Consider the following 17,045-nt stretch of genomic DNA (forward strand, 5'->3'; position numbering starts at 1 on the left):
ATTAGGGTTGAGCGTCGCTTTCTGTTTAAAGGACAGCTGTTCTTTAAAAGCCATGTGCTTTTTCAGATGGTCTTGAAATTTGCTGTGCTTCTTGGGGGTGAAGGATAGAGTTAACAGTTCAAATATGCAATCATTTGAACAAGGAGCTCTCAAGATATATTGCCCCTTAAACAGAAGGTCAGCTGTTTCCATAAATTCAGGTGATTTCTTTGGGGTACACCTGGGACTCAAACTATAGCTCTAATCCTCCCCAAACCAATCTCAGTCACTTGGGATTTATCTCAACTAGTGCATGGCACCCACTGTCTGTCTGGGGAAGCAATAGTGAAAAAGTTACTGGGAGGAAATTTCTAACTCCATGTTAGTAGACACTAAAATGCATAAAAGAATGAAATGTGCATACGCAACAAGACTAGGGCTCAGTTGAAGCCAGACGATTTGCAGTCAGTGTTGTCTCACTCTAACTAGATGGCTCAAGGGGATTTGCTGTGGTTACTGAACCTGAGCTGCACCCAAACAGTATGACTGCAGGTAGGCATATCCAGGGCCGGCTCTAGGTTTTTTGCCACCCCAAGCAAAAAATTTGCTGCCCCAAGCTCCAAGAGCGCAACTGCCCAAGGGGAAAAAAAAAAAAAGGATGGCTGGAATGCCGCCCCTGGAATTGTGCCCCCCCCAAGCATGTGCTGGCTTTGCTGGTGCCTAGAGCCGGTCCTGGGCATCTCCATGCTAGTCTTAGTCTGGCTAGCTCAGGTAGCAGACAATAGTTGTGAAGATGTGAAGGCACAACCTTCAGTGTGGAGTAGCGACCAGAGGAAGTACGCAGGGATTTCCGGTGCGCTTGTACTGGGGCAGCTAGCCCGCACTGAGGTTTGTGCCCCCGTACATACTAGCACTCTTCCTTTGCAGAGGCTACAGAGCACGAGTACTGTAGGATTAAGTTTAACACCTTCTCTGAGCTACATCAGAATTTAGGTTTAGGGTAGGCATAGCAAACAAAAGCTACATACACCTGGCCTTCATTCAAATATCAGTGCTACGCCATACAACCATCTCAGGCTTTTACACGTTACCACCTCTTCACTCAGGGCATTCCTTCCGACACATTGCCTCATGAAGCTCTGGAGATGACGGACACATATCCCAACAGATTACAGACAATTCCCATGGCAAGAAGACATCTTTGTGCACCTCTATCGATGCAACCTACAAAATTCAGCTTTGAAATGAGGCATACTTGATCCCTCTCCTCACATCATAGTTATAACCTCTGCCAAGATACTCCAATTAATCTCCCGCAACCATTCAATACAGCTACACCTAATACAGTGAACACAGTTGGAGTTCATTGAAAACTCTGGAACACAACACAAATAATGGCATATTCTCTTAGAACTTTTGCATGTGTACTTATTATGGCATCCCGCCACCAACAACCCCCTTTACTGAATCATTCGTAATTCAACAGGGCAGAGTTAAGGTTGCATTGTTTTTAAGTTTTCATTACCTTCATTCTCTTTGTCCTATTTCCACATTCTGGAAAGGCACGAGCACTACTGGGCAACGTTAATTCTGCATTAGGAAAGATTTTGGGCAATTAACCATAAACCAAATTGTCTTTACTTATGTTAAAATAATTTATCTCCAACCTGTGTTTCTATCCAAGGCTCTTTAACGAGCATGTGAATTAAGAACCTGGTGCTACAAGGTTTTCAGCACTTCACAGGATCAGAATCGGGATGAAATTCACCCGTGGTTCGAGAACCACCAAAGCGTCTATGTACCACTTGAGTCATATTTAAGCTCTACTTGGCTTAGGTGGTGTATTAACTATGTGCTGGATGTCTCAGAAAAGGGGTAAATTTAACTCCAAATGCATAATTTAGATGCAATGTAATTTCCTCTTTTAATATAATCTGTAGTTAGCCAGATTTCTTTCCCTATTTTCACCAAATAGGCAAAGTGTTTAACCTTGCGATTAAATTGTGTAATAAAAATATATTACACAAGTGTCATTGTTTTTTCAAGATGACCTGGTTTATGCTAATTTATTTACATAAGCACTGTAATATGTATTTCACAGCTGACACGGCAGCTCTGTTCAGAACCCTACCGTGACCTGCTTCTCGTTATGATGGGGTAAACAGTGTCACCTTTCCAGTGCATAGTGAATTACAGAGAGGTAGCAAGGCATGCCATCAATCACATTCCAGTAAGTTGGCTTTCAAAGTAGATTTCCGATATCACAAATGCTATTTAGGCCGTTACGGAAAGTACAAATTGGACAGCTCATATAAAATGGCCATATGATGAATGGACATGACGGGTCTTCAAAGAAAAGGAGCACTGCTATTCTACAAATAACCTTGTCAAAACAAAAATAAGACTGCAGCTCTTTTGGTAGTCTGGCTACTACAATTTAAGAATTCTTTAATTGCTCTATCTTCTAGAAGTTCAAACAAATATCATTGGTATTAGAAACTCATGTTTATTTATGGACCATAAATTCTATGTCAAGCTAGCCCCTGCTAAGAATTTGAATTAGGTTTTGGAAATTAAAATATTCCATATTATGGCAAGTTTGTTACAAAGTATCTTTTAACAGAAAAAATCCCTATGATGTTTCAATCATAGCCAGGCTGTGTGACATCCAAAATAAATGTAATTTGCTGGCTTACTTCATGTGATCATGTCTCCCTCTACTGGGTTATCTTAGTAACAACGACAACCTGCTACTCACACTTTAAGATACCTGCACATTTAGCTCAAACATTAGTGATTTGTGCTTTAGGCACTCCAAGTTCAAGGTTAGATCACTGCTGATAAAAATGTCTAGATAAATATATATGTGGTCATGGTTCATTATCACCAATGGGACTTGCACTTTGTGGACCTATAGACACTGAGGAAAGGCTTTTCTAAGAGCAATGCATATAATCCATTGGGGTCTAGCCTTTCTAAAACAACATACATATAATCCAATGATCATATCTCTAGTTGCTGATCTTAAACCCTGATAATAGCTAAAGTATTCCTTTGGCTCAACTGATAAAGGTGTGTCTTTTGCTTTTCCTGCTGCAAGATCCAGAGTTCAATCACCACTAATGTCTACGTAGTCTCTGTGTCCTGCTTCATTATGCAGAATTCCTAGTATAAAGAACTATTTTGAAATATAATTTATATTGCTGTGTGGTGAGATGTCATTGGTAAAAACCTCTTTGATTTTGCAAGAGTCTTCATTTTAGTCCCCAGAGAGGCTAGCTCTCTTTTAGCCTGCAATTTATTAGGCCCCTTATTGGTTAAGGACAGCTTTACATTTGTGGGATTAATCTCAGAGACCACAACTATATTTTTATCTCATTACAATTAATGCTATGGGCTTATTAAAACAAAGGGATACCGTATATTGAATTTTTCCAGTTGACAAGACCCCCACAGTGCATTACATCCTATCAACAGGATGCTCGGAATGTCTACTCAATCAGCTGTTGAACAGAAGAAAGGAATACCCAGAGGAAATAGAAGTCATGTGGACTTTGAAAATTCAGTACTGTCAAAGACAATACAAGCAAAATCTACAAAAACTGTATCATACTGATGGTATCCATGTCACTAAGGGTATGTCTCCACAGCAACTAGACACCTGTGGCTGGCCCATGCCAGCCGACTCGGGCTCACGGGGCTTGACCTTGCGAGGTGGGAGGGTCCCAGAGCTCAGTCTCCAGCCCAAGCCCAGAAGTCTACACAGCAGTGAAGTAGCCCGCAGCCCGAGCCCAAGTCAGCTGGCAGAGGCTGGGTTTTTCTTTGTTGTCTAGACATATCCTAATATATTATAAACCTCATCATGATGGGCTATGTTCAGAAAGTATAAAGCTCAGAGGGAGGTGAGGGAGGGGTGGAATCCCCCCAAACTCAACTTCCTAGCCACACTTCTTTGGTCTATTAATATTTTAGTCATGAAAACAAACTAAATTTATTTTTGAAGCATGGGGAAATAAAAAAGATAAATAGAGTCTGCTTCATAGTGTGTGACACATCATGAAGTGGAGAGGAGAAAGATATAACAGTGGAATTTTTATTGTGTTTGCCTTCTTCAGAGCACTTTACACACATTTATGCAGCCTCACAACATCCCTGTTGGCTAGGCAAGTAAGAATTATAATCCCCATGTGGAAACTGAGGCAGGGATGTTAAATGACTTGCCCAAGGCCCAGGATTATAATTCATGAGTTTCTGGCACCTAATCCTGTCCTCAAACCAGATCTCATTGCAAAGAAACTCATCTTCCCTTCTCTGTGTGCCTTCCTCAAAAGTTAGTTAGCAGGGCTTGCTCAGCAGTTGCTTCACACAAGCATAGGGAGAAGACAAAGTTCTAGACAAAGCTCTCTCAGACTCTTATACCCAGCTAAAACCAGGATGTATAAGCCCACCAGCTGAGAGACTGCTGAGGTTTAATTATAAAAATACAACATAACAGATCATTTCAAGGTCTGAGCTGAGGGCCACATCTTATTTACCTGAATCTGTTTGCTCATCTCTAGTCTGAGGTTTTCACCATTATTCCCATGACTTGCCAGTTAAAGACAGATGGAAGCTGTTTTCTAATTCTATTTCACTGTAAATCACAAAGACAAATGACTGTATTACCTCGAGAGTTCCTTTGGCAGAGTAAGCAGCGTATGAGTACAGAAGGTCTTGGCTGTGAAGCTTTTTGGTCTCCCTGTAACACTTCTGTCCACTAGGATAAAAGCATTCACCACTATTTTTCAAAGTTACTGTATTTGAAGAAGAGCCTGGCAGGTCAAGCAAGACAGAGTAATTTACGAGCTGAACATCTTCAAGGCCACAAGACGTCCATTGAACCAGAAGTTTCATTGCAATGTCTGTATCTTCTTCTTTCCTAGGCAACTGTATCAAATCTCTGGGGGTGGGAAAAAAAAACAGAAATAGTACATTTTTTCAAATCTACATTCATCTTGTACAGATATAGCAGTTCACAATTTCATTAATGTGAGCCAAGGAATTCATGATAGATTACCATACAATACAACAAAGCACCTTTCATTCTCTTTGCATGTAATTCCTATCAGTCATCAGAAAAATAAAACTCTTTGTGGAGAATAATAATTTTTGTCTTTTAAGAAAAATATCCTATTGGAATTCCAAAATCCCACAGAAGTGATTTCAAATCATGGTATAAATTGTAAAGCATTCAATATTTACAAGTAGAATTTGCACTTCCATGCTGAAGTATCTGCTTGTTAAATTTCTGGGTGCTGGCTTTTAGCTAGCCTGGCTACAAAAGTATGTTCAGAGGAAATATTTACGTATTAACCTCAAACCAGATCGATTCTAAACAATATAATTTGATATTTAACATTTATAAAGTAACTTTCATTTATGGGTTTAAACATTAGAACCATTAATTCCATCTCACAAAACCTTATAAATTAGGTACATTTTACAAATGGGCAAACTGAGTCACAGAGGGGGTAAATAACTTATCTATTATCACACTGCGATTAACTGACTGAGCTTGCAATAGAAATCAGAGATGGAATCCTGGCCCCACCAATGTCAGTGACAAAGCTCCCAAAGCTGTTTTGACTTCAGTAGGGGTCAGAATTTCACTCTATGCATCTCGAGAAGTATGGGGAAAGTCTCCACATTTTGATCCACTGATGAACGTGAAAGCAAGTTCTAAATATTTATGCCCAGACTTTCTTTTTAAACTAAAGTCTGCTAATTTTATATTCCATCTACTTAAAAGAATCGCTCTAAATTCTGTAGTATTACAATCCCTACAAAGTAGTGGATGATAATTAAAACTTTGCACAGGGCGATGCTATCTGGAGCACACTCCTGCAGCAGGCTGGGGAATGACAGGCACACCTACCTCAGTTACCCTTTTCAGAGTCCCCAGAGTTTTCCCAAGTGAGGTTAATTTATTACAAAAGTCCCATGCACATAAATCATAATAAAAGTCCCATACCATAATCCAGATTTCCCCCATGATAGTCCTAACAGTGCAGCATAGAGTTATGGCATCTCTCACTACGGCCTGACTCTCTAGTGCAGCCCCTACATCTCATCTCTCACCACATCCCAGCTCTCCAGTGCGGCCCTCTCCTGTCCTTGTAACAGGATAACCACCCCACCCCTTCCAACTTGAGTGCAACCCAGCTCTTCCGAGCAGGAACCCTCATTTTCTCTATGCTGGAATCATCTTTGCCAAAGGAACATTCCTCACTCCCCCTGGGCCTCTCAAAGCTCCTCTGGGTCCAGCTCTTCAGCTCCAGAGATTCCAGCAGTTAAGCACCTTTGCTGCTCCCTACCGTCAAGGCTCTTCAGCCCTAGGCCCCAGCTCAGAGTCAGGAGGCAACTCCCTCTGCTACTGCTGCTTCTCTTGCTTTCAGCCCTGGCCGTGGCTTGGGCACATCAACCAGCGAACCCCTTTTGCTGCTGTCCTACGTTCAGCCTTTGCCCAGGTTTCAAACATACAGTCTCCCAGCCAATTCCTCCCTCTTCCTAGGGAGGCCTGTCATGAGCATTCTGCTCACTGAAGCTTTCCCCAAAGACGACCTCTTGTCTTCTGATTTTCCTGACTCACTCTCATCAGGACTCTCCCTCAGTTGGTTGCTCCCTGACCTTTTCTAATCATTAGGTGCAGCTCCGCCCTCTTAATTGGCCAAATGGGAGCACCTGCTTTGACATACAGGAGCTGGATCTGCTTCATTTGCAATGGCCAGCCACCCTGCGACAAGGATGCACACAAAATCTATGATCAGTAGCTTTGGAAGGGTTAGCAATGACCATTAACAGGAGATTAGAACTTCTCTGCGGCATAATCTATGTTGAATTTAAGACAGCCAAAGACATACAAAATGAAGGCATGGTTACAGGGGTTGTACTTTGCAGTAAAACTGCATCTTTAAGTTGATTTTCAACCATTGCTAACAATTGCCATAATAACTACTATTATTTTATAGCATCCAGCAGTGCCAAAGTATGGTACAGTACTTTACAATGGCAACAAAGTCAAGGTCCCGGCCCTCAGGAGTTAACAGTTTAGTTGAAATACAAGACCATCCGAAGTGTAACAAAAAAGCAGAAACTCCACTTCCAAAGAGCTCAGAACACAGTGGCACAACTGGATTTTTAATAAATAGCTCATTTTTTTAAAAAAACCTCCTTATTTAATGAAAAAAAAGCCTAATATTGACTGGACACCCACTAGGTTTTTTTTGTTTTGTTTTTCCAAAAGTTTCACTTTACAAAATGATTGGTTTGAATCATATCTATGCAAGACAGTAGAGTTCATTTGATGTAATTTTGTAGGGGGCTGCAGGGAGGGGACGATGCTGGAAGCTAGCTACTATTAAACATTTAGTCTACATTCACTGAGAAAAGCTGAAAAGAGCAGTTTCACTAAGTATCATAATATATTATTTGACAGAAAGTTTTCCTCAGCCTTGATGTCCACAATAAAGGGTTATCCAGGCAGCATAGTGAAGTGTCATGCAAAACACCTGAGCCTAGAAATGATTTTGTCAATACTGTTCAATAGACTGCCAGACCACGAATAGGTCGATTTTGGCTTTTCTGGGCCAAATACAGTTTATATCACTGATGAACACCCATTACTGGATGATCCACAGAGTGGCAATGATGAAAGAACTGAAGGAAACAATGAATCTAGTCTGACCAGCTTCAGAATGAATGCCAAGCGAATAGCACTGTAGAGAGACATCTAATGATAATTTCAGTGGAATAATGGAAGCCTAAAATGAAAGGGAGAAAAATACATTGATCAATCTAACATAGCCCACGATCCCCAAACTCAGAATCATTCACCAAACTGCGGGGAGCTCTGAAGAGTAGTAGCCTTGTTGGCATGTTGAAAGGGTACTAGGAGGTCTTTGCTTGGATATGTAAACTGCCTGCTGTACAAAATGTCTCAAAATGTAATGTTAATGGGAAATCATCATTCAGAGGGTGTGTTTCCAGTGGGATCCCCCAGGAATCAGTTTCTGACCATATGCCACTGCACATTTTTATCAATGACATGGAAGAAAACATAAAATCATCACTGATAAATTTGCAGATGACACAAACATTGCTGGAGTGGTAAATAATTAAGAGCACAGGTCAGTGACATAGAGTGACCTGGATATTTGTCTAGCTATGAGCCAGGAGAAGCAGGGATGGTGTCCCTAGCCTCTGTTTGCCAAAAGCTGGGCATAGGTAACAAGCGATGGATCACTTGATAATTACCTGTTCTGTTCATTCTATCGGAAGTACCTGGCATTGGCCACTGTCGGAAGACAGGATACTGGGCTAGACAGACCTATGGTCTGACCCAGTATGGCTGTTCTTATGGATACCAAGCAAAAAAGAAGCATTTTAATATGGCTAAATGTAAATGTATACATCCAGGAACAAAGATTGTAGGCCACACTTAGAGGATGGAGGACTCTATTCTGGGAAGCAGTGACTCTGGAAAATGGGTTGTGGTGAATAATCAGCTGAACATGAGCTCCCAGTGTGACACTGTGACCAAAAAAGCATTCTGGGGAGGCACCCTGGAAAATCTCAAAGAGGAGTACTGAGGTAATTTTACCTCAATATTTGTCGCTGGTGTGATCACTGCTGGAAAACTGTGCCCAGTTCTGGTGCCCACAATTCAAGAAGGAGATTTATAAATTGGAGTGGGTTGCAGAAGAGCCACAAGAATGAATTAAAGGATTAGAAAATGCCTTATAGTAATAGACTCAAAGAACTCAATCTGTTTACAGAGTAACAGCCGTGTTAGTCTGTATTCGCAAAAAGAAAAGGAGTACTTGTAGCACCTTAGAGACTAACCAATTTATTTGAGCATGAGCTTTCTCATGCTCAAATAAATTGGTTAGTCTCTAAGGTGCTACAAGTACTCCTTTTCAATCTGTTTAGTTTACCAAAGAGAAGGGGTGACTTGATTACAGTCTGTAAGTATCTACACAGGGAACAAATATTTAATAATGGTCTCTTCAGTTTAGTAGAGAAAGTTTGGCTGGAAGTTGAAGCTAGACAAATTCTGAATAGAAATAAGGTATATATTTTTAAAGGTGAGGGCAATTAGCTATTGGAACAATTTACCAAGGGTTGTGGTGGATTCTCACATCACTGATAATGTTAAAATCAAGACTAGATACTTTTTTTAAAAAAGATCTGCTCCAGGAATTATTTTGGGGAAGTTCTGTGGCCTGTGTTATATAGGAAGTTAGACTAGATGATGAGACTGGTCCCTTCTGCCCTTGGAATCCCGGAATCTATACACCAAGTAACAGTATTAACAAATTTTATATTGAACTGAATTAACATTTCAATTGTGTTAGGACTGAAAAGTAGATGATTATAAAACTGAGACTCAGAGATATAACCCCAAACCACCAGTTAGTGACACCTCAGCTTAGATCTCGCTTGTACTCCTTAGAATAGCTTGTGACATTCGATTTTTCTATGCTCAAAAGGCCAAAATTTTAAAGGTATTTAGGCATCTAAAGATAAAGATAGGCACCTATTGGGATTTTCAGAAGTGACTAGCTCCCTAACTCCTAGGGTAATCAATGGATGAACAAAACAATGAACAATTGTTAAAACACAGGCAGAAATCTATTGGAGTAAGGACCCGGACAATTTTGAAAATCTCACTAGTTGCCTATCTGCACCTAAATACCTTTAAAAATTTGGCCCAAAGAACCTGATCCAAAGACCACTGAAATCAATAGAAAGACTTATATTGACTTCAGTGGACTTTGGAACAGGAAAACATAACAGGAAAAGGGTATTTAAACTTCTCCTTTTAACAATACTACCTCACAATTTAAAACTCCATTAGGAAGGGAACATTCACTACACACACAATGTCACTCACAACCTTATAAAAGTGAAAAGGAAATACCATATCATATTGGTGATGCATTAACAACCTTGAGTGATAACATGTTACAACTGCACCGACAGTATAGTACACGTTTCAATGGCTCATGCCACCTACAGGACATTACAGATTGCAGCATATGTTATTGATTACACATGCAGATCAAAATATTTGAAAAACCTCTACTGAAAGAGACTAGATATATTATATCTGAATGTAATCTGTACAACAGTCAGAGTTACTGCTGTACAGAGTTCAACTTCTTTACAAGAACACTGGGCTTATGTTAAAGACTTCAGAAATCCAGTCAGGAGGAATAATTGTCAAAGGTCTCTCTCCAGATTTAATCTTCTTAATTTATCTAAAATAAGTCTTCAAGCAGGCTGCACAAAATGGACAAGTTAATCCAATCAGTACTATATTACAAGTCTCCAATTTCATCTGCTATGCCCTTTAATGCAATGACAAACTTGGACAGTACAGAAACATACAAAGTCATTTGATTAACACAGTCACTACTTCAAGATCCACATTTCCCACAGGTGTTAGAAACAGTAATAGAATAAATAATTGGAAGAAACCCATCCCATACAAATAAGGTTATGGCACATTTCAACAGCCAGCACTCTGTTGCAATAAAAGGCAGGGTTTTTTTGTTTTTTTTTCAAAGGACACAATTATCAAATTGTTCCCCCACTAATAACTAAAGATGCTTTTTACTCTATAATTAAATAAAGCATGCCTTTGAAACTTTTGAGACAATATACTTGACTGAATTACAGAAATTAATACACTTACTATTTACTTCATAAATTTCCTTACAGCATATCAAAATCAAATTGCAAATCATGGCACATGTGTTAAACAACTCAGCAGATATTAGGTGTCTTTGATAAGTCTCATTCAGAACAAAATAACACAAACACTTTTTGGCAGTTTAATTAAAAAGACTGAGCCAAATTTCTTCCTGATGTAAATCCACTAATTTCATTGATTTACACGAGGGATTAATTTGGACCATTATTGTTTGTGACGGGCTGGTTAGATAACAGAAACAATGTCACAAGAATAGTATTTCTGACAGTGCTCCAAATTCAGAAACCCAGAAAGTACGAGAAGGTTTTTTTTCCTTATCAGTTAATGAAAAACAACAACATTACACCTCACAGATTGCAGAGTCACCTTCTGCATCCTACTAATGTGAGTTAATTAATTTTTTTAATTTACAGAATATAAAGGCTGGTAACAAGATAGCATGTGTGATCTGTAGAAAGGAACAGAGTCTCTGCATCATCATGCAACTGCCACTGTGAATGTTTTCAGTATCTAAAGCTTCAATAGCAATGCTATGGCAATTTTCATTTACACTACTGGCTTTAATGGTGAGCCAGTTCCTGATACCTTATTCACTTAATAATTTATAATACTTGATTCAGCAAGTTGTTCCATGGAAATCAATAGTGATACTGCCAAGTAAGGTACTACTCTGGAGGCCACATCTTCAGCTCCTCTAAATCTGCACAGTTCTATTGAATACCGAAATAAACCACTGGCTGCACATGTCCTAACAACAACACACAGCTATTTCTCTGTGATGACTATACAAAGTGAATAATAAAAAATAAACCAAAGATTAACTATCAATGTAACTACATGGTCTTGTTACCGTAATGCTTTCATTTCCCCTTGTTTTGGTTTAGGACCCTTAACTGTGCTCCCATTAGGAAAGCTTTGCAGGTACAACATTCTGGTATAGACCACGCTTTGCTGGTTTCATGGCTGAATTTAAATGACAAACTCATTAGGGCCGGACGGATGCCTTTACTTGTGTCTGTGAAGCACCTGGCACACTTTTGGGTGCTGCCATTGCACCGTGGGTGCAGTGTATAATGTTACCTATTGCATAATCAACTTTAGAAAAGCTGCTGAACTGAAGCATTGAGACAGCCAGTAGGAGCAAGGAAATCTGATACTGATGTAATTAAATCTGCATTCCTTGGTCTGTGTAACCAGTAGCAGTCCTCCGATGCAATGTGGATTGATTCAAAACACTGATTTTAATCAGAGTTTACATTAACAAGCAGAAAACCTTGATTTAAATTGATTTATTTTTTACTAATAAGTGTACTAATTAATTATTTTCCTAAAGAAGGCTTTACTCTCATTGGTTAGTATAACCATTAAAACACGTTTATTTGCAACCTAAAATTGGTACTATGTCTTGCTAAGCAGGAGGGTACACTATATCAATACACATTTATTTATAAAAAATGATATAGTTTAACATACATTTATGCACATTATTAACTTTTCCCCTTTTATGTTAGAAAATGGTGAATGAGGCTACATTTCTTATTTACCAGATTGTGTTTTGTTGTTCGGGATTTCTGTCAAGCTGCATTCGGTTGTAAACTGGAATTCAGTTACACTTGGCATACGAACAAATGGGTATAAACTAGCTAGGAATACATTTTGGATGGAAATTAGAAGGAGGTTTCTAACGTCAGAGATGGAGTAAGGTGCTGGAACAGCTTTCTAACAGCTGTGAGGGAGCAGGGGAAAAAACAAAACCTAACTAGTTTTAAAATGGAGATTGATGAATTTATGAATGAGATTATGACTAGGTTGCTTGTGATAGCAGGGGACTGGATTAGATAGCCCATTCCAGTTCTCTGTTCCTAATTCCTAAATTCCCTCCTGTATACCCTGTGCAGCCATAAGGGAGATAATATGTTTTAGAGGCTGAAGGTGAGGGCAGAACGTAGGCCCAAACATTTAATAACAAACAAGGAACCTAGACAGGCAAAGAGGACACAATGTTTCATTAAGGCCAAGATGCAAATCTTAACTGGTTTTCCTTCTTTGAAATGATGAAAAGATCAGGAAAACCTTGAAGACATATTCTCGAAGACAGGAGACAGTTTATACTCCTTGACTTGAAGAATGGCCCAGAGACTAACTGCAAGAGATTACAACATGGCCAGTATTGCTTAAGGCTGGAAGTGCTAAAGATGATAAAATTAGGGTTACCATACGTCCGTATTTTCCCGGACATGTCCGGCTTTTTGGTTGTTAAATCGCCGTCCGGGAGGAATTTTTAAATATCTAAAAATGTCTGTGATTTTGCCATTATTATTTTTCCCCAAAGAAGAGTTGATCATTCAAGAAAGAAAGTGAATGTTGATCATTCAAGAAAGAGAGTGAATGTTGATCACTTGAGAGAGTGCCCACCTTTTCCCCCTAGTTCCCAGCGCTTGCTCCGCGAACCAGCTGTTTCGCATGGCTGGGAGGGAGGGGAGAGGAGGTGGAACGTGGCGCGCTCAGGGGAGGAGGCAGGGCCAGGGTGGGGATTTGGGGAAGGGGTCCAATGGGGCAGGGAGGGGACGGAGATGGGGCAGGGACTTTGGGGGAAGCGGTTGGAATGGGGGCGGGGGGGTGCGAGTAAATACCCCCTCTCCCCCATTGAGTGTCCTCTTCTTTGAATGTTCAAATATAGTAACTCTAGATAAAATAGTTTATAAGATGATGAGCTGCAGGGGTAGCAGTCATAATGCTAGGCTTTCCATCCCAACTCAGCAGAGTGACAACATCAAAAGACAAAGCTGTACAAGGTGACTATAAAGAGAAATGAACACATATGCCACACAGGAATTTCATTTTAAAATGGATGACCATGGGGAGAGTAGGGCTGAAGCAGTGCAGTGGGGACTTTTTTCCTCTAGTAGTACTTCTTTCACCATTGCTTGCTAAAAGACATAACTAGTCCTACCAGATAATAAGCCAGATGTACTCTGCTGATGGCACATCCGGACACTTGGAACTACATGAAGTGATTGCTGAAAAACTGAGATTTCTTGCCCTCTAAATCAGAAGTTAAAATTGGAATAATTCCCCCATTAACACCAGACTGCCCTTGTCTAATGGATATAATAATGATAATCACTAAGATATAGAGTCTTTTATCAGCAATTCCTATTTGATATAGTAAGAACAGTAAGGTTCTTCATAAAAGGCTGATAGAATTCTATAGTTTTTCTCTCAAAACAATAGAGACAGATTTTTTTCCCCTTCATGTGTGAAAAATCTTTACTGGGGATTTTGAGAGGAAATAACTGCAAGGATTTTCAAACTGAGATTCTCCATCCACTATCTTCCTGGGAGTGAGGGGTTGCCCTAGAACTAGTTGAAGAAACAGTTTTTCAAAAAATACAACTGTCAAAGTTGTTTCAGTTTTAAGCGTTTAGGAACTGACCTAGTTTTTTTTTCCAAAAACGTTTTGTGAATTTTAATCAAAAATTATTTCATCATCAGAAAGTCACCAAAACTGTTAATAAAATAGCCATCGACAATGTTTTGCTTCTTGAAAACGCACTGTCAAAAAAATTCAAACACCGCTTTGCTCACAATTTGCTCCAACAGGGCAAAAACAGTGATTTTGATAAGACTTTCAAGAATGATGTCACATAAAACAAAATTCAGTTTCTCTCCAAAAAAATAAGGGGGGGGAGAGGCCAGTTTTGACAAAGCAAAACAGTACTACAATAATGCTGATCTGCTCTAGTTTGCCCCCACCACAAAAGAAAAGCTGCTTCCATACCTGACAGATCACAGGGGATTCATGAGATGCCAGGGCCATTTTTTCAAAAACTTTGTACCATAGCAACCTCAACATTTTCCTTCTCCCGCTCCCTCATAGCAATGCAACCAGACAATCACCTCAACTGCAGTAGTTCCTGGGGACCAAAAATCTGTGACTGTATTAACTTCACAGATTGCCGTTATTTTTATACAAGACCATGAGATGAGACACATGTCTTTGGATGCTGTGAGTTCTCTCTCCATGCAGACGGGCATTTTCTTCTCATGTCCCTTCCTGCAGGTTTTTATGGGACTTTGCACAGACATTATTAAGGATCTACAACCTATCCTGAAGGACGACCCATCCCTCTCACAGATCTTGGGAGACAGGCCAGTCCTTGCCTACAGACAGCCCCCCAACCTGAAGCAAATACTCACCAGCAACCACATACCACACAACAGAACCACTAACCCAGGAACGTATCCTTACAACAAAGCCCGTTGCCAACTGTGCCCACATATCTATTCAGGGGACACCATCATAGGGCCTAATAACATCAGCCACAATATCAGAGGCTTGTTCACCTGCACATCCACCAATGTGATATATGCCATCATGTGCCAGCAATGCCCCTCTGCCATATACATTGGTCAAACTGGACAGTCTCTACATAAAAGAATAAATGGACACAAATCAGATGTCAAGAATTATAACATTCATAAACCAGTCAGAGAACACTTCAATCTCTCTGGTCACGCGATTACAGACATGAAAGTTGCGATATTACAACAGAAAAACTTCAAAACCAGACTCCAACGAGAGACTGTTGAATTGGAATTCATTTGCAAATTGGATACAATTAACTTAGGCTTGAATAGAGACTGGAAGTGGCTAAGTCACTATGCAAGGTAACCTATTTCCTCTTGTTTTTTCCTACACCCCCCGCCCCCCCCCGACGTTCTTGTTAAACCCTGGATTTGTGCTGGAAATGGCTAAATAGATAAGCTATTACCAGCAGGAGAGTGGGGTGTGGGGGGAAAGAAAACCTTTTGTAGTGGTAAACACCCATTTTATCATGGTTTGTGTGTATAAAAAGATCTTCTGTACTTTCCACAGTATGCATCCGATGAAGTGAGCTGTAGCTCACGAAAGCTTATGCTCAGATAAATTGGTTAGTCTCTAAGGTGCCACAAGTACTCCTTTTCATTCTACAGTAGCAGATTCCAATACAGAATCGAGTTCCAAGACAGCGTAAGAACTTTGGCCCAGACCATCACTTCTTGCAGAAAAGACACCTTCACATCATCTCCTCTGCAAAGCAAATGTCTCTCATTCAAATTATGGAAGAAGTGACATGCAAAACATATGTAAAGAGGTTTTTTTTTAAATGAAAAGAAGTACCACAATACTTAAAGCACAAGATAAATGATTCTGAGGTATAGATGTAGAAAACCATCAGAACTGATAGTTTCTAAGTAGAATGTTTCTGTATATTTTGTATGAAGCATAAACAGTTATTTAGCAATATACAGTAACTGTGCTTTATTACTGACAAGATGCATGTCATAGGATGGCCCAGGCTGGAATGCTCTCATGACGTACGCAGCACTGTGCCAGATGTGTCTGCCTCAGTTTCCCCTTCAGAATTCCCAGAAATAGTCCTTAAAGGCTTTTCCAAGAGTCTTGCACACATAAACCATAAAATCCCACTAACCACACACCAAAATTCCCCAATATAGTCTAAACAATAAATGCAACAGAACAGCTCCGGCATCTCTCCCCACACCCCAGCATACAGTAAAACTCTGGCATCCCTCATCATGCCTTACCCTGGTCTTCAGACTTTGCCCTCAGGACTCTGGCTCAGAACAAGCATTCATCTTATTCTGCTGCTCTCAGCCTTCAGCTGTCTCCTGCCTTCTTTGGCCTTGACTCGCTGACTCAGGAAGGTCAGCAGGCTAGCTCCTCCAATGGCTTCCTGATAATCCCCGGTTTCCAGGGAAGGTCAGTGGAAAGCTTTCTGCTCTCTGCAGCATTGCCCAGAGACTTCCTCCAGTGTGACTCCCAGGCAGTTCGCACCTGCCCTTTCCCTCACTGATCCAAATAGCTTCACCTTTTCCAGACTGACTCTGTGCTCTAAGGCTCACCATATTTCTCTCTTTATAGGGCTCAGGTGCCTTCTTTTAAGCCCAATTGGTGCATCACAGTTGACACTCGCCCTGCTCCCTCTTAAAGGACCAATGTCAACCTATGACAAAGCCAAATGCTGCTCTCCTTAAAATGATACTTTTTACTGTTTTGAGTTCCCAGTCCCAAAATGATGTAATGAAAGATATCTCAAGCAAACATACATACATACACACTCACACACACACACCCCGTACGTGCACACAATGAATTTGCTCAAGACAGGTAATGATGCACATCATGCATCAGAAGTTAGAATCTGCATAAGTATTCCCACAGTCCATCTGATTAAAACTATTACCATAAAATACTGTAATATAATAAAAATGAAGATTGTTTTGAAAGACCATGTTACAGTACACG

General features: G+C 40.1%; 1 protein-coding gene across 3 annotated transcripts in view; it reads right to left on the bottom strand.

Moving 5' to 3' along the window:
• NAALADL2 (N-acetylated alpha-linked acidic dipeptidase like 2) overlaps window positions 1–17,045 on the bottom strand; it is a 935,367-nt gene that overhangs the window by 418,443 nt on the left and 499,879 nt on the right. For all 3 annotated transcript variants that reach the window (XR_012669850.1, XM_075132103.1, XM_048862820.2), the window contains one exon: window positions 4,645–4,918. Coding sequence is in view for 2 of the 3 variants with exons in the window: in XM_075132103.1 (XP_074988204.1) it covers window positions 4,645–4,918 (274 nt within the window). In the remaining variant the exon portion in view is untranslated. The remainder of the gene's footprint in view (window positions 1–4,644; window positions 4,919–17,045) is intronic.

This window comes from Caretta caretta, chromosome 9 (genome assembly GCF_965140235.1).
Source record: "Caretta caretta isolate rCarCar2 chromosome 9, rCarCar1.hap1, whole genome shotgun sequence".
NCBI classification, from domain to species: Eukaryota; Metazoa; Chordata; order Testudines; family Cheloniidae; genus Caretta; species Caretta caretta.